This window comes from Trachurus japonicus, chromosome 9 (assembly GCF_045865225.1).
Source record: "Trachurus japonicus isolate A0001 chromosome 9, Traja_1.0".
NCBI classification, from domain to species: Eukaryota; Metazoa; Chordata; class Actinopteri; order Carangiformes; family Carangidae; genus Trachurus; species Trachurus japonicus.
Window position 1 is genome coordinate 13,384,561 of NC_140915.1, and position 25,748 is coordinate 13,410,308.

At 39.7% G+C, this 25,748-nt stretch overlaps 3 protein-coding genes across 4 annotated transcripts; 1 reads left to right on the forward strand and 2 right to left on the reverse strand.

The window, feature by feature from the left end:
• Positions 1–776: 776 nt before the first annotated feature.
• Positions 777–6,828, forward strand: emb (embigin). Its single transcript, XM_085786005.1, has 9 exons — positions 777–1,036; positions 3,238–3,315; positions 3,594–3,777; positions 4,222–4,304; positions 4,518–4,654; positions 4,773–4,922; positions 5,138–5,255; positions 5,349–5,382; positions 6,053–6,828. The coding sequence occupies exons 1-9, from the start codon at positions 964–966 to the stop codon at positions 6,111–6,113; spliced, it is 918 nt and encodes a 305-aa protein (XP_085642131.1). The 5' UTR covers positions 777–963; the 3' UTR covers positions 6,114–6,828.
• Positions 6,829–6,983: 155 nt separating this feature from the next.
• LOC146981061 (uncharacterized) lies at positions 6,984–11,820 on the reverse strand. The gene is made up of 4 exons (XM_085788112.1): positions 11,753–11,820; positions 9,833–9,914; positions 9,083–9,362; positions 6,984–8,977 (listed from the first exon to the last, which is right to left on the reverse strand). Exons 2-4 carry the CDS (start codon positions 9,856–9,858, stop codon positions 8,855–8,857), a joined length of 429 nt encoding a protein of 142 aa, XP_085644238.1. The 5' UTR covers positions 9,859–9,914; positions 11,753–11,820; the 3' UTR covers positions 6,984–8,854.
• A 1,739-nt stretch (positions 11,821–13,559) lies between these two features.
• Positions 13,560–24,818, reverse strand: erap1b (endoplasmic reticulum aminopeptidase 1b). 2 transcript variants are annotated; one of them, XM_085786006.1, is made up of 19 exons: positions 24,500–24,818; positions 23,394–23,914; positions 22,554–22,692; positions 22,289–22,423; positions 21,964–22,084; positions 21,199–21,353; positions 20,978–21,091; positions 20,537–20,668; positions 20,227–20,358; positions 19,894–19,977; positions 19,630–19,787; positions 19,115–19,194; positions 18,819–19,002; positions 17,749–17,905; positions 16,786–16,970; positions 16,537–16,698; positions 16,303–16,443; positions 15,464–15,545; positions 13,560–14,272 (listed from the first exon to the last, which is right to left on the reverse strand). In XM_085786006.1, exons 2-19 carry the CDS (start codon positions 23,882–23,884, stop codon positions 14,102–14,104), a joined length of 2,823 nt encoding a protein of 940 aa, XP_085642132.1. In that variant the 5' UTR covers positions 23,885–23,914; positions 24,500–24,818; the 3' UTR covers positions 13,560–14,101. The 2 variants fall into 2 exon arrangements, with proteins under 2 accessions (XP_085642132.1, XP_085642133.1); XM_085786007.1 differs by lacking the exons at positions 23,394–23,914; positions 24,500–24,818 and adding an exon at positions 22,804–22,857 and having other exon boundaries at positions 13,749–14,272.
• Between the last annotated feature and the right edge of the window lie 930 nt (positions 24,819–25,748).

Genomic DNA, 25,748 nt, shown 5'->3' on the forward strand with positions numbered 1-25,748 from the left:
CAGTACAACAACATGAGAATCCCTTATGCTCTTACTGTCGATCCACTGTGTGATTGTTTTCTCATTTCTACCAGTTGCGGTATAACACGGGGAGGGAAAAAATCTGATCTATAGAAGATATAGACCACATCCTGCACACGCTTCAGAAAGTGCAAGAGCAGGGGCCCCTTGGAGCCCTTCAATAAACCTGTTAGAGGAACTAGTAATGAAGAAAGACGGCGTGAAATGGAAAATTACAAATAACTGTTGCTTAAACGTAACAATATAGATGGGAGAGTGGTACGAAAAAATATGAGCACACCTCTGTTGAAGAAAATGATTACATACACGCTTATGATGTGAAATGCTCCTGTACATATCAACGTTGTATTTCACACTTTGAAACCTGCATGTGGGTGTTTAGGGCAGCAGGGTTTGAACAGCGGTTAGGACTGAATTTCTGTCTTAGAAAATGCTCAAAAAGCAGATTTGTAGTGAAATGTGAATAAATTGCACCTCAGTATTTTTTTCCCCCACTCTTTGTTGATTTCATGAGGCCAGGCAGATCGTGTGGCATGCAGCTGCCGGGTCCTCTCACGTGACCTTGTACTGTAGAAAGGTCCCTACAGAAGCAACCTACCTAACAGCACTCAGACTAGGACAAAGTGCAACATTTTTTTACCTTCCCCCAAAAGCACAGGAGTGTTTATTTCAGCTTCTTCTGCCCTCATCATCATGCATATTCAACCTGCAGGAGAGGTGCACACACTGCAGCAGAGCGCCATCAAGACGTAAAACCTGTCTGGTTGAATAATGGATGGAGTCAGCCACCCACAGGCTGCAGCGTGATATCAGAGCTGCGTCACTTGTGCAGCGGAGGGAAGAGGGGTGGGGTGGTTAGACGATGCAGTAGGGCAGGCAGAGAGAAGAGAGAGACCCGGTGAGAACGTGCGTGCTCGCAGAGAGGAGGGAAGAGGGGTAATCATGTCAGCCTCATGGAAGCAGCTCCTTTTTCAGGTCTTCCTGCTTCTCATCTCCTGCAGACACATCAGTACAAGTAAATGATATTTAAATTTAACATTTTCACTGTATGTGGTTGTGTTAAAGATCTGCTCTGCTTCTTCTTTTTCCCCCACTCTTATTTTCTGTAACCTTGTCAAGTGCAGAGGGAGATTTCCACATCATCAAGCACGGTGTATTTTGGCAGTCTGTGTTTATTCTCTTTATTTGTTTTTTCACCAAAATGTTGTGAGGAAGCATTTATGTAATCACAGGATGCTAAAAACTCAATAAAACCAAGAGCTATATTAGCCTACCTATTTAAGATTAACAGTCTAATGTATAAAACTGAACACTCAGAGAGAGGACAGGACAAGAGGACATAACCAGCTAAACAGACATCACAATTCAGCAGATCTGTTTTCTGTACACTGGCTGGGGTTGTAGGCTACTATTCTCAAGAGTAATGACTCTGATTCTGTAAATATACCCCATATACTGTAGATTCATTGTGAGTGGGTAAATTTCCACAGCGTTGCTTTAGGAAACTGCTAAATAAAACACTTACTGTAACAGGAGGAGCGCACTTTGAGATGTTGGTAATTAGTATTAATGCACTTTTTCTACATTTGAACTGGCTTGACAGTGCTCTTAGTGTTTCTGAAATGAAGCTGAAAACAAACCAACTACTGGAGGTTTTAAAACAAAGAATTCCCTTGTTGAACTTAACGTGTGTTTTACAAGGAAAATGTAAAATTGTTTGGCAATGCAATACTGTTGCAGAAGTTCCCGTAAATGTACTTGTAGGCTACTTGTAGCTACTTTGCTTCAGCCTTCACTCAAGTTGATCTCAAACCAACGTCTCTGATATTACTAAGTGTGGACACTTCAGGTCTTCTGCAATGTGAAGACAAATATTAGTTTTGTCGTTATGCTTGAGAATGAACCTCTAACCAACCGGTCTGCCATTCGTTGTTAATTGCCTGAAAGCAAAATATAGTACACTGCTCCTTTAGTGTTGTCCTAGAGGGTGCAGTTTGCTGTTAACACCTCAGGGATAACAAATAGATATCAAGATCACAAAATCACTGCAGCACATATTTATTGTCATGTTATGCTATAGATAAGCTCAGGGTTTGTGAAGGCCTCTCTCATATTGGAACCCTGGTAAGGCTACTATTAATTAAAGGCCAAAATTTGACTTTTTGGTGCTCAAGTTTGCACAATCTAGTAAAAGTTTATGAAAAGGTAGCCTGCATGTCAATTTGGTATAAGTGGTTGCTTTGTGACAGTTATCAACACATGAAGTTAACCAACCCCTACAATAAATAGGCCTTCCGATGCAGGTGCATAATTTACTGGGTATGCTCATTTTTCAGACATCTTTTATGAGTGCATGTTTGGTAGCATTTTAAAGGGTAGATGCATGGCTTTCATTTAGTTTGGGTTGGAATCCAATTATCTCTGGGCCCATGTTCTAGTTTTTAAGGCACACAATCACCCCTCTGAGTTATAATATGTGAAGATTATATGTTTTCTGATTTGTTAGGGTCCTGTGAGTATTTCAGCTTTTGTTATTTGAATCAGTGTTGTTCCTTCATGTCACAATTCTAAAATAAAGAATATTGTTTAGGTGAAAATTGTGGGGGGAAAAAATTGTTGTTGACAGTTTGAAGAGCTCGTGTGACCTTTATATTTTTTGGAAAGGCCGAAAACTAGATTTAAATGAAAGCCATGAATCTACCCTTTAAAATGCTATCAAACATGCCCTCATAAAAGATGAGTAAAGGTCTGAAAAATGAGCATAAAGTAGGATATGCACCTGCAGGAGGCCTATTATTGTAAGGGGTGGTTAACTTCAGTGACAATTGTCACATAAAGCTACCACTTATAACTTGAAAGCAAAAGAACCTTAAAAAAAATTCAAAATAAAATTAAGTCCAACTATAGCACACACAGAGCAATATCCATGTTATCATTAATTAGAAACTTTTAAGCTTTGTAACTTTCCTAAAAAAACACAACCACTTAAAGGACCCTAGCAACCACATTAGCAATGGCCTTCCTTTGGTATCCTGGCAACCACTTGGTTAATTCCTTCTCTGGAGGAGGGTCTGGCAACTTACAGTAGCAAGACCTAGCCCTAGATTAGAAGAAGAGGATGCAACATGTTTTACAGGCTGGTGTTATATTTTAATGATGCATGCGCTATGCTGTGTCAGCTTTGTGTATGTTTACAATCGACCCTTGTCTTGTCAGAGGCATCTGGCCCAACTCCTTCTCCAGCACCTCCGATCACTCCTCTGCCAACAGCAGTAAGAAGTTTTGTTCTCAAAGGTCAGTGTTTTTTCAAGCGTCACATATACCAGATAACACAATCATAATGAAACATTAAATGTCACATTTATGCTAGTTTTTAGCAGTAGGCAACCCGCGAAGGCAACTCTATCATGTCTTTGTGTCTAAGTTAGCATGCTAACTGGCTAGCCCTGGCCCATTTGTCACTGTCTGACTCACTGCAGCCTCCAATTTAGCCTGAGGTTATAACAACAAAAACATGACCCTATGCTGTTTTGTTTTTAAAATCTAACCTCTGTAGAAATGTCTCCACACAGGTGAAAGTCACACAGAGAAAGTCGAACAGTTGAACCCTGTCAATCTAACTCTGGAGTGCACCTGGACTGGTAAACAGGACAAACAACCAAACATAACTGGCTACTGGAAAAAAGATGGAAATGAAATTGAGAACAGCCGTGTCTGGGTGGAGTTGCAAAATGAGCAATATAATCTCCAACGAGTGTAAGTACTGTGTGTCTTCATTATTTTATTCATTCTTCAAGAAATGCACTTTTATGTTGGTCTTTATAGGCAGGCCTATGTACCTCTACCAGGCTTTGTGCATGTGTACATTCTGACTTACAGAAATATGTATGATATATTATAGACTGTATCATGTATGTAATGTGTACATCTTCTATGATTATTTCATCAAATGAAATGTTTTCTTGATTTTTAGGTTGCTCATGCTCATCTTGCAAACTACTTAACTAGTTTTCTTGCATTTTAGTGTAGAAATGTATGTATTATGAATAAAAATAAAGCTATTGTCAGCTTATGAATAACATAATTGTAGGACAGTCAAGTTTTGATGGAAGAATCGTCGACTTCACTTCTGTATCTTAAATCGTACTTTAGATAAAATATTTTTTGGTATAAAACCTCTCATCTTTTATTGCTTTACAGGTTCACGATTGACAGGGCAGAAGACCTTGGGAATTATTCCTGTATCTTTGGAGATCAAGCAAAAATAGACTTTATTTTGGCAGGTACACACCACATCCTTTCACATGAGTTATATTTGTGACCTGTATTATATTTCACATTCTCAGCCAGTGTTTGTCTTGTTATCAGCTCACCTTGCTGCTCATCCATTATGATTACTCATAATAACACTTGCATGTTTAAAGGTGCAGGATTGAGGTGACTCTGAGCCTTTCTCTCTTTAATATCTCTCACTCTTTTCCCTTTTTTCCCACCAGTTCCAGTTATCGGTGAGGTGCGAGATAAGCCAATAGTCAGCTATGTGGGAGATTATGCCATAATTTTATGCAAAATGGAAGACAGCAAGCCAAAGCCCAGATCATGGAACTGGTACAGAGCAAATGGGACAGATAAGGTGAATGAACTGATTTTCTGCCTCTCTAAGTGGTGTGTATTGTAATTTGTTTTTAAAACAACACTGTAACCATTTTCAATTAGTCAGACAGAACTTGTAAGATGCTTTTGTCCTTTAGGAGCAAATTTCCTTTGGCCGATATGAAATCAAAAACGACGAGGGGAAGACCAAGCTGGTGGTGCAAAACTTGACAGAGGCCGACTCCGGCATGTATTACTGCGAGGCGGTGTACGCCATTGGCACCTCGATGAGCCATGTGGAGCTGAGGGTCAGTTGTGGAAAGTAACTCAATATATTTGATTAAAAACTGCCCTTGAAAGGTAATTTTTGTTCTTAGTGATGGTCACTTATATAAATAAACCTACTTACTTCGATTCAAATACATTTTGCTAAAATACATTCTGTGGGTTGTCAATGAAACGCTCTTTAGATGTATCTCACCTAATCCAAAAAATGCAAATACTTCCTCCTCCACTGCTGAAGGTCATCACCTTCTGGGAGCCCCTGAAGCCCTTCATAGCCATCGTGGCCGAAGTGATCGTCCTGGTTGCTGCCATCCTGATTTATGAGAGAAGTCAGTCCAAGAAAGTTCGCACAGCAGGTAATCAGACAACTTATGTCAGTCATATGTGGTGTGTTGCAGGTATTTTGGATTTTTTTTTTTTTAGCTCTAAATAATCTCTCTTATCCTCAGAAAATGGGACAAATGCTGACCAAGTGAATACACAGTGAGTAGATGTGACTGTGGTGCTGAGTTTGTCTTCTTCAAGATTGTTTGGTTCCACTTTCTCATGAAGCACCATTAATACATGTTTATAAGTAATGTAATTAATGGAGTATGTAGCTGAAAGCCATTAATGGAATAGCGTTTGGGTTGCCAGTTTGTGAAAAATGATCCTCCAGCATGACACATTGCTTTTCATTTTAGCACTTGACCACAAAAATCCATGACCACTGCATCCATATTTGAAAATGGCTCATATTACTTAATGGGATACATGCAGTTATAAGTGATTATTTATTATATGATTACTTATACACTATAAAACCCTTGGTCCTTATTGTTTACCAGCATGTGCTGCATCGGTATTGAAGAGAAACTCATAATCATGTCATTGTGAAACATTCATTTCAAAAAGAAGACACTGTTGCAAACAATGAAATAGGAAGTTAAAAATGTAAGAAAAACTATTCTTAGTACCGGCACTTCACATTTCCTGTTCTAGCAGCACATCAGACAGTAATTAGTGAAGTAGTTATTATGATTATAAGTGATGTACACAAACTATAAGTGGTTTTTAAAGCCATTAGTTACAGCTTTATCAGAGGGAGGCGGTCATATCTTAATTCAAAGATGTTTTTGTTTTTTTAATGGTGTGAATTTGATGCCTTCATCAGGGTTCAGGGAGAAAACAACGGATTCGAGGGAAGTTCTTCAACGAGACAGCGCAAAGTCTAACGACTGTAAGGGCCTCAATCCAGCAGGTTCAAGCTTCTTTAAAACTGGTTTATTTATTTTCACCAAACCAAAATGCAATAACCACCACTTCACAATCACACGTTGGATTTGTACGCAGCTTTTATTTTTATTCTATTTCTCTAGAATATGTGGTTTTTGCTTTAAATGGACAGTGTGGTCACAATGGCTGAGAGGGTAAATTGTTAATTTACTGTGTTTTGTGATGAAACCTATCTACCCTCACTTCCTGTGGAGAAACCAAGATCATGCTGCTCTCTTTACACCTCACTCTGCCTTTGTCACTTCTCTGTCAGAGCAGAAGTGCGTTATCTTCATTTAATTTTGACAGCAACCTTGACTCCTTTTTTTAGTGTTCCTTATGCATTATTGTTTGTGAGCAGTGCCTTACACTCTCAAAAAAGCAAATAACTAACCATTCATACTGTGCTTGCAATGACTTTATATCACTTTTGTGTACCTAACACTGTGTCTACTGCAAATTATCTTAATAATCAATATATATCTTCATGTATGCAGATGTTTGTGTGTCTTTTTCATGTTATGCATTGGAAGATGAAAAAGAAAAGAAGAAAAGTCCTATTCTCTGATATTTTCATGACTTCAGTTGTGTGTCTGTTGCTGTAAATGCTGAAGATGCACCACTGCTTTGGATAAGTAGATTAAAATTACACAAATCACTGTTATTGTGTTTGTTTAAGTGACTCTGGAGACAGGCTGATGTTACACTTCTCAGGACTGTTGACACACACTGCTACATGTGTGAAAAAGTAGTATCAAGCCTTTTGTGTTAAGTCACATGGTTGAATACGACACTTACACTGTGCGGAAATTCAAGTGGGGATCTTTTTAGTGCGTGTACACCAAACCTTTTGTGCGAGAGCGGCCTCTGCTGGTTTGAACAAAAACACAGGAATTCAAATCTCTGGGTGAAGTCACAGCACACTGTCTTTGCAAAACATAAACTTTTATTCTACTATTGCTAACATACAGAGAAAAGGTTTTGTGCATAAATGTTAATAAACATTTCAGTTAAGGTGCAGTTCGATATTTACAGTGTTTCTCGTTAAAAAGTGTATGTGATATGTTTATATGACACTCATTTTGAACATCTTATGTTTACACAAAGATGTTTGTAAATTAAATATATATTTATAAAGACAGATTTCTATATTTAGCTTATTCGTTCTTTAGGTGACATTAGAGAAAGAAGTGACACAAAATCTGCAAAGATTTGTTCGTCCTTAGATTTAAACAATAATGTTGTGCTCTCCAATCATTTTCACATGCTCTAAAACAAAACCTTAAATCATGTCTCTAGAAAAGCACAAAAGGCAAAAAGCTGTCTTGGTTTTCACAGCAGGTTGTTTAATCAGAAGTTTCCTATCAGTACTTTGAGCATCATTTGGGAGAGATTATAGAAAAAACCATACACCCCTGACTTTTAAATACTGCCTGCAGCTTTCAGGTAAACACTACTGGACTGGAGTATTTGGCTGTAGGTCCAGTGTAACCAAATGAAAATAAGGAGAAATATATAATCCAACTGAGGGTAAACTTCAGTTAAGTTGTTCCTCCTTGATTTGAATGCAACATACATTACACAAAACTAAACAACTTCTACTTGTAAAACACACCTTTTGCTCAGTGCTGCTCCGTTCAGTATTAGTATTTTCAGTATTAGTCTTCTAAACCTGTGATTTGATGACAAAAAACTTATTTTAATCAGCATCGAAATCAGGTTGCACTTAATATGCTGTGAAAAAATATAATGCTGAATAGATAATATTCGCCATTAATATTGCCAAATATCAAAATCTTGTCTGAACATTTGAGGTTTGTGTGATGACAAATTGTTCAAAGAAATGAAAAAAATCACATCCATTAATATTGAGTGGGTATTTCAGTTTAGTATGTTGTTGTATTGGCCACCTATCAACATAATGCTATTAAATTGGACAGATTTAATATGTACATTTGATCTAATGTGTGTACATTTGGCAGAAATAGGATCTATTTAGGAGTATAAACAGTCCACAACTAAGACTGTGGAAACCAGTTATAGGAAAACGCTACATACATGCTGAACCGCATGTGTAGTGTACCAGGTACTGCGAAGACAGGAAAAATTGGTAGAAATGTTTTCACAGCAGGAAATAATACATGTCTGGGGAAAAAAAGATAATCCTGTGAGGAGGAAGTCGCACCCAGCTCTCATTGCGGAGGAGACATGAGTGAAAACAAAGTGCTTCATAAATGGCCACATGGTGGCACCACTGGATTTGGATCTGCGCTTGAATTCACACTAAACTACACTACACATCATAACTGCCTGAAAAATGGCTTTGAGAAAAAAGCCACAGCTTCCGTGGTGGAGGTAACAACACCACTTAGCGAAATGATACACACACACAGTCCCTGTTTAACAATCATCATATGTGGGAATTAAATCTATTTTGGGTCTAAGTGGTTTAGTGGCTCCGTCAACGTGCTGTAAACTCATGGTACTGTAGCTTTAAACCTGGAGCCTCATCTCTGCAGCTTTCATTGTCTCTGGTCCATCACCTCCTTCATTACCACAATAAAAAGCAAAGCTCACAATAAAACGTTTCTTTAAAATGCTGTAAACTGCAGCTACCGGCTCACCCAAGTCCATGACTCAGTGCAATAATCAAGAGTGTGTCCATCGCCCTCGACACCAAACACAGTGTGAACCTCCCGGCCTATGGTTGCGACCAGGTTTGTGACTGTGTGGTGTCTGCGTGAGGTGGAGGAGGTGTTATTGGATACACAGGGACGTTATGTTCAGTGTACGCAGGGGGGAGATCTTCAGGTTTACATCCCAGCTGAGAAACACAGAGAGAAACATAAAGTTTACATGTAAATACACACTGAAAATGGATGAATTTGGGGTGTTGTGGCTTATTTAGCAGGTGAAGTGTCACAGTCACCTCATCGTAGGAAGGCGGGGGCCCACAGTAGCCGGTGGTGCTGTATCGTGGAGGCGTTTGGAGCTCCTGGCTGTGTCGAGGCACCCTCACGTCTTCGCCGTCCGCCTGGGTTAAGTTTCTAGGGAAGGGGATGAAGTATATGGGAGGTGGGCGCCCTTCCTGCTCGCTGCGCCTCCACGCCTCCCTCTCTAATTCCTCCTCTCTTAGGCGATTGCACGCCCTGCAGAAGGTGGTGCAGAACATGATGGAGAGGCCGAACCCCAGGATGCCCAGGAAGATCCTTGGAGGAAGATGGAGATGGGTGCAAAACAGAAGACAACAGAAATTATAATCCATTTCTATGTAAAAGACAAACAAACATTACTCCTTACGATACATTCATGTCTTTAAAGCCTCTATTTTTTAATTGCTGCAGTGTCCTGGATGTCCTTGGTGCTTTATTGGTTTGTTACAATACTTCCTTAATGATTTTATGAGAGGTTCTTTGGAAAGCTACTGCACTACTTAAGAAAATGTCATGCACACTTCCTTGTCTCTAAAAGAGTCAAAAGAATCTCCTTTATTTTGGCAAAGAAAAACAATATTATCTTTGAAACATGATCAGGAAATACATCCTAACTTGCCATAAATACAATGTTTATTGTCCATATTATCAATCTTATACTGTCCATAAAGCTGTTGTTGAATGTGTCCATGTCAAGAAACAAAAGGATTCATGTAAGCACCAAAGAAACTTGAAATGTGTCTTACTCTAGGACGGGAATGTACTGAAGCATCCTCAGAGCTGCGATGAACCAGAACTTGAAGTGGAGTCAGAAATAACAGAATGAACCTGAGAGGGAAAACAGACAAAACATTTCATGTTAAGTTAATTCATGATTTATTTGTCCTAAAACATCTCCTAGAGCTGCTTAATTTTATAGACATGTTTAACTTTCAATGTATTTATTATAATTATTTTGTTCTAGATACCATTATCTTTTAGACATACAAAAGTACAGTTTGTCCCGCAATAACCTCATATTATATAGTTTACAGCCATTCAATCTGCCTGCACTGATTACGAGTTATTACGCAAACGCCTGACGAGAACATTTGTTCCACTGTGCTTGTAAACCTGGCTGGTGATCGACGGGAACGTTGAGGTGATAAGTTTCTAGATCCCATCTAATATTATGGCGTTATATCTGGGTCAACACATTTTACTGGACTGCAGCACTGTGACCACAGGAGAAAAAAATACCATAACTCAGAGTTTTTCAACCTTGGGGTCGGGACCCCACGTGGGGTCGCCTGGAATTCAAATGGGGTCACCTGAAATGTCTAGTAATTGATTAAAAAAAAATATTGATAAAAAAGTTTTTAAACTAACTATTAGTCTTTTTAAAATTATGATTAAACATACCACATACAATCTTAAACAACTATAATTTATACTTTCACTTTCTTGAATATGAATCGAGTTCAAATAAAATGCAGCATATAAAAATATCTGCATGTCACATGATCGCAGGGTCGCTAGAAATTTATGATGCCAAAATGGGGTCACGAGCCACAAAAGGTTGGGAACCACTGCCATAACTGGTAACACTATTAACAGAGACTGTTGAGCAGAAAAATGAATTTCTTTTGAGTTTTAGGTTAAAATAAATTGATGAATATTTGGGCTCAAAACAAGAGTGCCTCCCAAAATAATAATAAAAACACAATTTTGAGATGCAATATATAGACACCTTTAATTTCCGCAATGCTTTAATTTTTTTAAATTAAAAAAATATGTTTACATCGAAAACAACGTACAATGTGTGATTTTTTTTTTTCTTTTTAACTTTTTTGACCTCCTCAGATATACGAAACATTTCAGATTAATGAAGTTGCTCTTGATTCACAAAAAGTTATTGTTTTTGTTGGACAGCATCAAAAGTTTGCAGATCAGATTGACAGACTCCTCAAGCTTTTAGTCAGCAGACAGATTATAATTCATCGAACAACATCCTTGAGTCACGGGTTGAATGTCAATCTCATGTAATTTCTATCAAAGGTTGAACAGTTTCCAACTCAAGACTCACGCCAGACCCCGGGAAGCACTGACCAAGAGCGCCTCTAGGTACACTGTTGCTTCATTTCCTGTCTTTTGAAGTGGCAAACTTTGTGGCTGTGAGAGTTTATCACAGGTTAGAAATTAACGAAAACGAACTGTTAACATTTCCCGACACTGGCCACATATAGCAGGAAACAGGTTTTGAATTGACTGAAGTTTCGCTTATGTTCCAGCTAGATCAAGTCTTCAACATATCATCACATTAAATCTGGATTTGTTAGAAATGATTAACTCTATCCTGAGGTGATCAAACATTACTGCTCTTTATATGTAGAATTATTCCAATAAATAAGAGCAAGCACATAACAAATACAGTGAAACTCATATTAGACTCCAGTGAGGTCAAAATTCACAACATAACATCAGTGAGCACACTGGAGCAGAAGCTGGGTCAGTAAACACTGACTAAACAAATAAACTCAAGCTCATGTGTACAGTAGTTCCCCCTCGCTGGACACTTTACACACAGATAAAATTATACTTAAGATGAAACATTTTCAGCAACTGAGCAGTAAGTTTGACAAAACAGGAAGCAGAAACAAGAGGAGAGATCAGCTTCAGGCTCTTACCTTCAGTCCAGAGATGGCTCTACTCAGGTGTGGGACTGGGAGGGAAAACTCACTGGAGCAGAGGGCAGTTTCTATTGTGGGTGTGTGTGCTGCTGAAGGGGCGGTGTGTGTCTACGTGTGTGTGTGCGTGTACAAAACCCAGCATATACAATGAGTATAAACAGTAAATATACTGTATGTCAGCCCCTTGACAAAATGAAGTATTCTTTCCTTGAACAGATGTGTGATCAAACTTTTTTCATAGCTTATGCACAAGTGTTATGTATGAATGAATAAGGTATGTGCGTGTTTTATCAGTTGGCCCAGAGCGTTATATTCGTTTGTGCTAAAGGTCCATGAGGGGACTTTATGGTAGGATTAGACGATTTAAAGTAACAGCTACGTTTCTCCACAAGCTGAGCCGGACGTTACCATAGAGACAAATGATATGAAATAAACTGAGCGACAGAACTAAACCCGTGATGGAAAGTTTTCAGTGTGTATCTATTTATTATTATTCACTTCTTATGTTTTCGCGCTCCCTGTCTGATACAATAATAGAGAGATACATCTTTTGCATGTTCTCACATCAACAACACAGCTCAATTCCCGTTTTTGACGCCTGCAGCTGACCTTGGTGCACATTGTAATCTACTTCAGAGAATGTGGAGTAAATACTGGTGCTTCGGACTCAAAACAGCAGGTGAAGACGCTGCTCTTTGACCTTTTCCACTAAGAAAAACCCTGAGGAGGAAGTGGGCAGTTGAATGTGAATCTATTTGAGAGATTAGTTGAGTGCTCAATGGCGACTTGCTCAATCGAAGTCAAGGAATGAGTTCATGGGATTTTCTTTGACTACATTTAAGTTGTTTCTTTGATTTAAAATGATAAAGTTGAGGGACTTGCAAGGTGCAAAGTGGTGCAGCTGAGATATCCTCAGCTTTAGTTGTCATCCAAAAAGAGTGACATTACCCACTAAATGTTAAATGTGAAATTACCTGGTAAAGCTCAAGTCAACACCTGAGAGGTTGAAAATGTTGACATCTTAACCTCATTATCTGAACAAACTGAGATAAGCTTCCATGAAAGAAATTGACTGAGGGGACTGAAGCATCAAAACTAAAGTACATTTGAATCCAGTAACAAGAGATACAAATGGAAATTAAATGATTTTTCACTTTTATTATTCAATTCAACCATCACGTACTGTATTCTCACTGGAAAAATAGCAGAATTGCCAAGAATTGTATTTCACAAAAGGAGTGATCTTACAGTAGCATAAAAACAAGACACACACAGCAGTATTAAACAAACCAAAGGCCTTTTTTTGGAAAGAAATATTCTCTCCCCGAAGTTACTATTCTCATTTTTTATTTTCTTTTGTTTGCATCATTAGTCTCACTGTTTTAACAGACATATTTAGAAATCTCCCTGTTATCCTCGCCATGCTAATTTACATGTGCCTTATCTTCTCTGTGTCTTTTGTTGTATTCTGTTTTTACGAGTGCCATATAAAACTATATTGCATTTTGTTTTGTCAGTTATATTAGAATTTAATAAAGTTAAAACTGTTTTCAGGGAGTATTCATGTTTCCGTAGTTGGAAACTAAAACAGTTTAAAAAATATATTTTTATCTTCATTATGGCTCAACAACTCTTGAACCAGACAAAAGTCTAATAAGTGCATTAGGATGACCTTTTTGTCAGACGTAGCTGCTGTGGATGTTTCCTCATCTCTGCAGCAGTTTAATTTAAACCTGAGGGCAACGAACCACCGTCTGGCTCCTGTCTCTTTTTCATGAGCTCTCTAACCAGCTAACAACATACACACACGCAATACCCAAAAACACACAGATACACACAAACAGCAGTGAGCAGAAACACTTGGGTACTGTGTCGCATCCAGAGCAGTTTCACTGGGAAACAGACCCTCTTTGAATTATTATTCTTTTCTTTTCTTTCTTTTTTTAAACCTAAGAAACCTATTTACTTTTAACACATTCTGGTTCTTTAAGGCAGACTTTCAAACACTGAGGAAATGTGTTACTTATAGATCTGGGAACAGCTCTAATTTACATACTGAACATCACATGACAGTAATTCTTTATTAGGCCGTTACGTGTGGAGTGAAGCCGTTTTGGGTCATAAAATTTAAAAAGTATGACACTTTTTGTTGTGATGTTTTTAAATCTCTGGGTGTAAATGAGTAAAATGTAATGAAGTGAGGAGTTATTGCTTTTCCAAGTCAAAGTTCAGGTTGTTATCAAGTCTTCCAGTCATCCAAATTATGACTCCATGTGTCCACACTTCTAGTACTTTCTTCTTTTAGCAACATCGTTATCCACACTAGACCTTTTGCTTCACCTGGCGCTATAAATCCTCATGAGGCGCTTTCTGTCTGCGTTTGTCCAGCCAGGCCTGCAGCAGGGGGAGGTTTGTGTCCATCCAGCGGATGTTATCCTCGATGGTCTCATAGGTCTGCTGGATGCACCTCATCTCCGAGCCCGTCTCCTCGCTCAGAGAGCTGAAGAAGCTCCGAACCTGAGCAGAGAGAAAAAGACGAGATCCATAAATACACCAGTTTGGGATATAAAACATATGAGGTGCAGAAAAAAACCTGCTTCCATGAACCACTGATGTACAATACTATTAATAAAACTGATAATAGTCTACAGCAGTGGTTCCCAAAGTGTGGTACGCGTACCCCTAGGGGTACGTGAGCACATTGCAGGGGTACGTAGAAACATTAATTAATTTATTACCAAGATGATAAGTTGATATTCCGAGTCATTTCATAAGCCCATTACTGAAATGGTACGTGCGCCACAACTAGTTCCCCCCCAGAAGACAACAACCTGTAGCACAGCTTTGTATAGTTGTCAAAAGTATCGATGCAAAACGGCGCATCTGGATACATGACTGGTTTCTAAAAGTATCGATATTAACAGCGCGCCCCCACAGCGCCCGACGCGCTCGCACTCGACAGGCAGAGCAGAGCAGAGGAGTGCAGGCAGCGTCCAGAGCGTCTGGACCTGAGTGAGTAGTGTGGTATATTGATGCAGTAGTTACACAGAACTAGACACACGTAGGGTGAATTTAGCCGTAAAAGTTTAAAACGACGATATTAACGGCAACACTCCTCTCTCGTCTCCTCTCTTTATCTCCGCTGTCTGCGTGCACGTGTGTGTGTTGTGAGAGAGGGGGGGGGGGCCGCTGGAATTGCACAACTCTTAGATAGCTTTACATAAATAATAAAAAATAAAATAATGGAACAATAATAAGCTGAGAGGCACTGCTGCTGTATTGAATATGATGTCATATTCAATATTTTCCTGGGTTAGGTTTTAGTATTGTGACAATCCTACAACTCTGTGAAGACACATTGACCACAACAAACACCAGCCAGAAACAACTAAAATGCAGGAGAATAGTGCAAAATGTCTTTGTACAAATTGAAGAGAGAAATTGAAATGATTTTCGTTTCTTCATCAGTTGTGTTACGTTATGACCACTTTTGGAGAATCATCAACACGTATGAGGGAGGGGGTACTTGTGGTATGGCAAAACGGCTCAGGGGGTACGCAAGACAAAAAAGTTTGGGAACCACTGGTCTACATATATTTTTATTCTTTGTTAATTCTTTTAATTCTTTGACAAAAAACAGTGCAGCAAAAAGATGACAAACTGACAGTGACCAGTGGTGTAAAGAGTTTGTGTATCTCTTTTTCTTACCTCATCAAGCATCTCCCTTGTGGAGTATTGGTTGGTCACTCCAGTCACCAAGTATGATATAGTGCTGGAGCCGAGGTCGAACCTGTTGCCAACATGTTAAGACAGATGTAAGAGCAGATTATGAGGGAACTGATATTGATTAACAGCCTAACCTATTTAGCCTAGGAACCTATTGTGGTTGAACAGGTGTTTCCAACCGGAAGGAGGAAACAGTTTTTGACCACCATGCTGCACCATGCACCGTGTGTGTGGTAAACTAAGCGCGTCAATAAGGTTTCCTGCTGAGACACCTCAGCAGCTTAAAGCGTTATTCAGCTGATAAGAAAACTTCAGTAACCCTTTAATTTACAGGCCGAAATAGCCAAGAAATAACAATTAATTGCGTCATAATGTCTAGAAATAGCCCAGAAATAACAGTCAATTTCATAGTAATGTCGAGAAATATAGCCAAGAAATAATAAACAACGACTTTGATAATGAAAATTCTGGCCTTTCCCAAAAATTTCAAAGCATGAAAAGCATGTGTAATCTTTTGCCTTTATGAAAAACATAACATTACTATGAAATTGACCGTTATTTCTAGGCTATTTCTTGACATTACTACGCAATTAATTGTTATTTCTTGGCTATTTCTTGACATTATCACGTAAATAACGACCTGTAAATTAAGGAGTTACCAAAACTTCTTCTAAACTTTGAGTTCTGTTTTGAAAACTTTATGTGTTTTAGAAAAGCCGGACACATCATATTGTAATTTTGCCAAATATGACAGATGCATTTTTAAAATACAAATCGTGCATATCTATCCTAAAAGTAAAAGTGAGAAATGTGTGACTGACTTTTTGACCATGGTGTTCCAGTTGGCTCGGAGGAAGTCCCAGGCCATCTTGTAGCCATGGGGGTTCTTGCTGACAGCGACGACCACGTCTGGGAGGTCCTGAGTCTTCATCACTTCACCCAGGAGGCTCTGCTCCATCATGCTGCCGACAGAGAGGAGACGGAGGTTAGAGGGAGGGCAGGAGACATGAGTGACCGCTGGCTTTTCTTTAACTCGGAGTTACTCGTTCACTCACAACTTGAGCTTGTGCTGCAGGTGGCTGACGGCCATGGCGGTTTTCATGCGGCTCTTGACGGACATCTGCATCGAAGTGCGGTACTTTTCAAACAGGAAGTCCCACCCCTCTGGTGTTCGAGCTCCAATCACAAACACAGCCATTGTGATGTCAACTGGAAGTCTAAAAAGAACAGACAAACAATCTTTAGTCTCTGTCGGTAAAGGTAAGGTTCAGTTAACTGCTGCTGTGTCATGTAGCAGCTCTGACCTCATGGTGCCATCAGAGTCCTTCCACTCGTTAAAGAGCTGGGTGGCTTTGGCCACACAGGGAGCGTAGTTTCTGACACAGGCGAACAACAGCAGGTAACTCCTGAGCACTCGCTGGGACACTGATCCAGAGTCAGCCCACTCCTGCCGATCGATCAGCCCCCGGAACAGATCCACGATGTAGCTCTGAGAAACACAAGAGGAGTTTTTTTCATGTGTGCAGATCTGACAAAAAAACAACAAAGAAGAGGAAACACAGCCACCAACAAGTGATCAGGCTTGATGTTAACCATATCTGCAAGAATTGTTTTACAGACTGATCTATACATTTTTTCCCACCAAAAATATGTAAAAACACTGTGTCAGGTCCTTCAATGTGAGGGAACTGTGCCTGGAAACTCCTTAAAAAGTCTGATGTGTGATGTTTAAGATGCTGTAGAAACTCTGAACATTATGGTCTACTATAAGGAAACAAAAAGAAGGGGTCCGCAACACCATATGGCTCCAGTGCAGTGTATTAAATACCCATGACGTTTCGCCTTATAGCCACACTAAAGTTCATAATCAAAATTCTAATTGTTCATTACTGAAAATGGTAATAAGATCACTATGTCTTGTACAGTACTGTATCTGTTTAACTTATGTAAAGAAAATATACTATCAAAGGACAAAGGACAGGTACTTGGTTAAAAATATTACTAATAGCTGGTGAAAAAAAAAAAAAAAAGCTATTACAAGAAAACGGGGGAAAGAGGACCCTCCTCCTGTAGAGGAAATCTACTTAATGGAAAAGATGACACTGCTAAACACTACAGGAAGCTCAACTCAAAGAAAAATTGATTAAATGGACCATTGAGTTATGTTGGTTTTACACTTGTATGAAAGAAAAACTCTCAATAAAAACTTAAGTGACAAAAAAAGTTCCAATTGCTGACTGAAGTAGACTGCTGCTGCCTTCACAAACCTTCATCTGGTTCTCCAGAGCAGCCATGTCTCTCTTCTCCATCAGTTTGTACAGAGGCACGAGTTCTCCAAAGCCCTGAGTCACAGCCATGATCTCCGTCTCTCTGGACAGGTACAGGGACAAGTCCAGAGCCGTGTCCAGCCTCACCTTCCCGATACTGCAACATACAAGACAGACCTTTAAATCAACAACATCATGCTACAGTCTCAACCGGAGTCAGTGTCTTCTTTGAAGCCTATACTTAAAACACATTTCCTTATTTTAGCATTTCTTGATTTTACCTGAGTTGTTGATTTTTGCCACTGACATTTACCTATTTGTTTCTACACAGCCCTGCCAGTTTTATTGTCATTTTAATGTTTAAAGCAGAAGTAAGCGATATTTTTGTGTTAATATAAGTCTTAAATAGTTATATCTTCCGACAGCAATAACTTACATAGAGTGTTTGGACCGAAACACGGGTCACTCTGCTCTGCTCTGAGCCGAGGAGAAAACTTTCCTTATATCCTACAAGTTTTATCCAATGAGGAGAGAGAACGGCATGAAGGGCTGTGTGTGCAGCCAAGGGATGCGCGTGAATGTGGTGACGTAGGGACGAGGACCAATAGATCCATGACGAGGGCGGGGGCTGCTAACTCCATCGGCTGACAAGAGGTTATGGTGCGTTCAAGGCAACCCGTAATTCGTGTTTTTCCGACCTGTGAAGTTGTACCAGGTCGATCTGGTACGAGTTCACGGGTCGGAAGTTACGAGTGGCCGTTATAGTGACTTTCACAGGTAAAACAGGTCGGAAAAACACGAGTTACGGGTTGCCTGGAACGCAACAAAGTCGTAAGTCGTGACTTGAAGCTGTAACTTACGGTTTCAAAAGCCTGCCTGGAACGCAGCATTAGCCAAAACGACCGGATCGCTTACTTCTGTTTTAATTTAATTTTATTTTATTGTTTTAACTGTTATTCTCATTTTCTCTGTTAAGCACTTTGCACTCTCGTTTGATAAGTGCTCTATAAATAAAGTTTATTATTATTATACTCCGTCACCACAAAGTTGTTATTGTCCTGTAAACAGACCTGACCAGCTGGAAGACGTTGTGGATGAGGCTGGCGCGGTCGTTGCTGCTCAGTGCGGTGTGGTTGTGTTGCAGCAGTTTGATAATGGAGTTCCAGCCGTCGCCCGCGTAGTGGACCATGTAGTAGCCGCTCATGTCCACGTTGAACTTCACCCAGTCCACCTCCTCTGGCAGGTGCAGGACGTCTGCATGGAGGAATGTGGAGTAAAGACAAGAGTTACAATTTCTGCCTCTAGATAAAGGATGGAAATATTGTATTTTACGTATTTGTAAATATTGTGTATACAACTCACTCACCCGTCTTTGTTTTAAGCAGAAAGCGGTGGATGGTGTTGGAGGCGCTGGTCATGTAGGTCAGTGGGATCTGCCACAGGAATCTAACAATGCACAATGAAGATTACACAAAAACTGAATATTAAAAATAAATTATCTTTAACCTTAAAATATTACTGATGATTGTAGAAATAAAATGTAATGTATATATAGTTATTTCTAAAGAATGACACAGTAGCTTTAAATTTATATTTATAATCATTATTTCATATTAAAGCAATATGTTTTTAATCTTCTAAATTGTATGGAACTACAGATGTATGACATGAATCACAATGTAAGGGGGGGCTGAACTTGATAAGCTTTGCTTCCTTCAGCCCCTTCTCAAACTTGCACCGTATCATTACTGTTTTTGTTTCTTTTTGTTTTCTTTACATATACTGTTTGTCTTTTGATGTGCTTGTTTGAGACAAATAAAAATCAAATCAAATCAAAATTGACATCAATTACACAAAGAGTGAACAATCTGACATTTTTACCCTTCAGTGAGGGAGGGGTCGTCTGTCTTCAGATAACGCTCCTGACTGAGCCTGACCTCGCGACCTCTGACCTCCACAGTGACCAGCGGGAAGCCCTCCTGCAGCGTCCAGGTGTCCATGATGGCCCTGACATCCAGCTCATCGTCGGAGTACCATTTCTGCATAATGCAGACACATTTAGATGCACGGTAAAGAAAAAAACAGACCTAACATTATAAACACGAGAGCTCTACAGAAGTCTGTTTGTTAAGCATGAAAACTCACAGTGGCTCCTGAGGGGAGGTTTCGTTTGGCGCAGAATTCTTTGTGTTTCATCCTGCCTTCGTCCAGATCGTCTGAATTGCAGATCTGTTTGGGAGGGGCACAGACACAGAAACATACCAGAGAATCACCATCCTGGGAATACTGATGCTCACAGACACAGAAATCACATTTTTCTTATTAGTTAAAGTGAATAGATTTAGTTTTTTCACTGTTTTCTCCCCTTTGAGTGACCAATGCATTGGTAATAAATTGTAAGAACTGTAATGGTGAACAAAACAAGCAGTATGGGAACCCCGGGCAATGTTATAACTAGCAGTGTTCACCTATACTCACATTAGTCAGACTCTCCCACAGGTGGCTGTTGACAGTGTTTTGGTAGCTGTAGCGCTTCAGGTACTGGATGATGCCAATTTCAAAGGCGTCTGGCGTCAGGAAGTCTCGCAGCATGTTCAGAATACATGCTCCCTAAAAGAAAAACAAAACAAAACATGCAAACATGAGGAAAATTACAGATCCAAATAAATTGTGTTGTGTTTTGACTGAATGGTTTTGGTCACACTTAGGAAATGCATGCAAAATTCATGGACAGAAACATTGAAATTGCACAGTTAAAATGCCCGAGTGCATCAGCACGAGAGCTGACCTTGTCGTATGACACGTCGTCAAACATCTCCTGGATCTGCATGGGGTTTTCCACGGGGGTAGACACCGGGTGAGAGGAGCTGAGGGAGTCGACCTCCATGGCCTCAAAACATTTATTCAAGAAGAAGTCGTCCTAGGAGAAAGAGAGGAGGGGTGACGAGGAGTAGGAGAAGAGGGAGAAGATAAGTGAGAGAGGAGTAACACAACAACTGAAATGCCAAAATAAAACATAAATATGATGGTTTTGAAGATGATGAAAGAGTTTTGTTCCAGTAATTAATTTCTGAATCTATCCCGGACAGAGTGTGAATAAGAAAATGATCAACTTTATCATATGGCGAACAGGCAAATTGGGAGGATCAAGGTGATTTGTACGGTCATTGTCTTGACCCTCTTAATTTGCCTATCTGCTATAGTAAAGGTACAGTCAGTTCACTCTCACCACATGCAGCTCTGGGTAGGTGATGTCGAGGGAAATATACTCCATGAACTTGGCGAACCCTTCGTTGAGCCACAGGTCGTTCCACCACTCCATGGTCACCAAGTTCCCAAACCACTGGACAGGGAGGAGAAGGTTTAAAGAACAGCTTTGATTAGCAATTTTTCCTTTATTTTCAAGACAATGCGGAAGGACAAAGGGCAACACGGATGCAGATCAGCTACCTGGTGTGCCAGCTCGTGGGCGATGACCTTGGTGATGCCGAGCTTGTCTGAAGCTGAGGACCGGCTGGGGTCGAAGAGGAGGCCTGTCTCTCTGTAGGTGGTCAGCCCCCAGTTCTCCATCGCACCTGACTGGAAGTCAGGGATAGCAGCCAGGTCTGCAGGGAACAACATCAAGCACATGGTTGTTTCATCATGGCAGTTCTTATTGTTTCTTACAGATTTTATGTCTATTTTATTGTGCTTTTATCTCATGTATTTATTTTGCAATTGTATGTTGTTTGCGATTGTTAAGTGCCTTGGCTAAAGGTGCTATATAAATAAAACTTGACTTGACATTGTTGTGTGATGTTTATATTCCTCTTGTTTCATTCTGGTTTTTTTCTCTTTTATCCTGTTGCTATTTGCTGCTGCTGCACAAATGTAAATTTCCCCACTGTGGGACAAATAAAGGAATCTTAACTCTTAATCTTAACTTAACTACAGCCGTAATATGACAGTCACTTACTGAGACGTCTGTTTTTCTTAAATGAAAATCATACATTTAAATAGCCTGAAGAAACAAAGTCAAAGTAATCTATCTGTCACTAGGACTAGGATAAAAAACTTTATTATGCTGCCCATGCTTCTCCTCTAGTACAGTAAAATAAGCTCTTTGTAAGAAAAAACAGCATCACAGTCACAAAAGAAATGCTGCAGAAGCTGATAGTTAGGTACAATAACATGGTACAGTAATAGCATGCAATAATATAACATATTTCTACCAACCCTGTTTGGGAAGTGGGTAAGGAATATCAAAGTAGTCGTCATAGAAGTCCAACAGCTTCACAGCAGCGTCCAGCGCAAAGCCCGTCTGGTTAATCTTCTCAGGTACAGCGTAGACTGTGATCTGTTAGGAGTCATGGTAAAGAGCATAACTTTAAGATCATCATAACAGGAACAGTTTTATTAATGGATATGTCACAGACAAATTAATATGTGGATTGTGTCAATCAATTGTGTCTCTCCAATGTTTAGTGAATTGAAAAAGTTAGAAACATTTCCATAAACAGGTCTAAATGATGGCGTGGCCTGTATCTGTTGTCCTCCTGACCTTGACGCTGTGCTGTGTGGTCTTGCTCACAGACAGGAAGTCAGACACAATGTAGGCCACCAGGTAAGTGCTCATTTTTACAGTGGTGTCAAAGTAATCCTCGAGCAAACCACCCGGCAGCTCCACCGTTTTAACCTACAAGGAACAAAGGTGTGTGATGACAGAGAAGGAGAGAGAAGAGGAGAAGAGAGGTCAGTCGATGCAGCACAGATGAAGCCTTGAAGTTGTAATGATAAAGCTGTATGCTGTGTCATATATATAGTACAATGGGCATGTTGGATATGGCGATGTGGCGTGGCTCTCGTATGATCCGTATGGTGAAGTTGGCCTTGAAGGCGGGTTCATCAAAACAGGGGAAGGCTCCACGAGCAAAGGTCGCTTCAAACTGTGTGGAGGCCATGAACCTAATAATGTAAATAAATAATAGGGACATTAATATTCATCTGAACATACTGTTAGAAGACAAAAGGACAAATAAAGCCGATATATGAAGCAGTTTCAATATCAACTCATACTTTCTATGACTAATGAGACTGATGTTGTGTATTTATGGCAGTTGTTTCTCACAGGGTTCCTATACATTTGAAATTTCCCAATTCCATACTTTTTCCAGACCCTAATTTCCAGACTTCTCGGTAAAAAAAAAATCAAATAATTTGTGATTTTTAAGTAAACAGACGGCAATTTATCATTTATTTTCATTGTTCTGAATGGGTATGTTCTGAATGGGTATGTGCCATTATGCAAATAATTTCCAGGAGATTGTGGCTAGATACAAAAGCACATACAAAATAATTAACCCAAATAACTTCAGATAAGACCAAACCAAGATAAGATCAATAAAATAAATACCTATATTTCCATACAATAGTTTCCATTTTCCATACTTTTACAGACCTGGAAATGTATAAAATCAAATTCCATTTTCCATACTTTCATAGGAACCCTGTTCTCAAAGTTAAAACATGTAACATAAATCCTGGTTGCATCAGAACTTCAGTGTGGTGTTCATCTTAATGTTGTTGTTAAAGTAATGTAGTTTAATGGTCAAATGTGACACACACACACACACACACACACACACAGCACTTCAGTGTGTACTTACCGGACTTCCCCGGTGCTGGTGCGGTAGCTGCTCTTGTAGAAACCATGGTAACTGTCTGATAGGTTGGTAGCAAACTCCAGCTGGACCTCGTACTTCCTCCCTTTGGTCAGCACCGAGTCCGACAGGAGGGCGAGCTGATGGAAGCGAGGATACTCCAACACCCGAAGAGGTCTCACCCCTTCGGGCGCCAGGAGCACCACATTGGAAATCTGCATCTGCTTGGCATGGAGGACGATGACTCTGGTGTCTTGGTGCACGTCCAGCTCGATACGAGCAACGCCGGTGAAGTGGAAGGTGGTCAGGTTGGGGTGGATGCTCAGGTCGTAGTGGACGGGGAAGACGGTTTTGGGCAGTCGCATGCGGTCCCACGGGAACGGCTGGCCATTGGTGGCTATGGGGGGGTCTTTGGACTGGCTTTGGTTTGGCAGCTGTGCACCAGATGAGGGTGAAAAGGAAACGCAGAGGACCAGCAGGAGAGAAGCCACCAACATGGTGACTATGAAATCAGGAAATCCTCTCACCTGCAACACAAATATCAAGATTACATTCACTTTTTTTTTTTGCATTTCACTGCACTGTTTTTTAACCTTGGTTTTAGCTTCATGTGACCAATAAACGTATCTATCTATCTATCTATCTATCTATCTATCTATCTATCTATCTATCTATCTATCTATCTATCTATAGCCTAGATGTTGTTTTGCTGTCCATGTCTAGTTCAGTTTCACTTCAATCTTACTTCCTAAGGACCCAAAGACACTGATACCTCTGGGAAAACATCCAGGACTGATTTTAAAGTCTATAAAGAAAGTATTTCACAGTAACTCTAAAAAAATATCTCTGTCATGTTTCTATAAACTCAGTGATAGCCCCAGAGACAAACAAATTATTGCTGCACAAACACAGAGAGAATGAGACAATGACTTTGCACAAACACGACAGGTGCTATGAAAGGACAAGACTTCAGGTCTCACACTAACTTCCATTCATTCATTCATTCATGGTCCTGTATAGAAAGGAACTCATAACATAGGCGTCCAAACAGTGAGAGATTGTGATGGATTTAATATCGGCTGTGTGCTTTATTTCATTGTATTTCGACTCACCGTGCTGTCTTCTGTACGCACAAAAAGCCCCAAAAGTGAAAGTGAAACAGCTAAGGGGGGAATTGCATGATGGGAAACCCCCACGGGACTCGTCCTCCACGGCGTTACATGATTGGTTTATTCGGTAGTTGAGGCGGTTAAAGTAAAAGCTGCGGTGATGACCTGGCTGCAAAAATGGAGAGACGAGTCTCTTTGGTTTCAGGACATCTTTTCGTATCTGCGCAGGTCAGGACGTAGGCTACGTGGACCACGAGTCCGCAACTATTTTTGTTCTCAGTGTTCAAGACAGTTACATTTCGCAGTTACATTCATGCACCAGCTGTGTATGTTACTGTGTGTCTACTGTTACAGTAGAAAACGACAGGAAATATCCACTGTAAACAGGAAGTGTTGCTGTGTCCTGCAGTAGGTAGGCTACTTCACATTTCACCACTAGAGTGTGCTGTTGTCAGGTTCCTCTGAGTTCCTGTCGATTTTCTGTCTGATGTCGAGTCCAAGTCCCTCAAATAACCTGTTACTAATTGACCTGATAATACTTTTTATTGACCTCACTGAGATGGAATGAACGGAGCAAAAATCATGTGATAAATTATTCATTATTTGTTCAAAAGCAGAATCTATAGCACTGTAAACTCTATAAGCCCACTGTCCAAATCCGAGTCACAGTCAGTGAGCATCAAACACACACACTATGATTCATTATACATTATATAAAATGATTCATACTTATAACATTATATTAAAAACACATTTAATAGTTGTTGTTATTATGAAAGTGTTTTGAGTAAAATATTTTTTGTGTGACTTCAATTTACAATTCAAAATGTATCACAAAACTACATTACTTTAATGTGCAGTTTACAATGAATGTAGGCTACAGAAAGCAATATGTTAGTTCAAAGGGTAAAGGTGACAGCACCACATAGAGAGCAACACAGCCAAAAATGACAGAGTGACTAAGTACCACACAAAAAAAGTCATAGTTACAATGCACTTTGGCCTGAAAAAGCAAGATGTGTGTAATGTAATTTTACCACTTTGCTGAAAACATTGGAGCATCGTTAGAATTAAGTGTTCTTTTTATTTAACCACAGAAGATTGCTGTAGCCTAGGCTATATGTTTGTATCATATTCAAAGTTTTAATAGAAGTTGAAACAGTTGCCTCTAAGCTATGAATCCTGGTTGATCTAAAACTAATTGATCAGCTTTTGCATGTCTTGTTCCTAACTCTTTGCACCCAAAACCTGT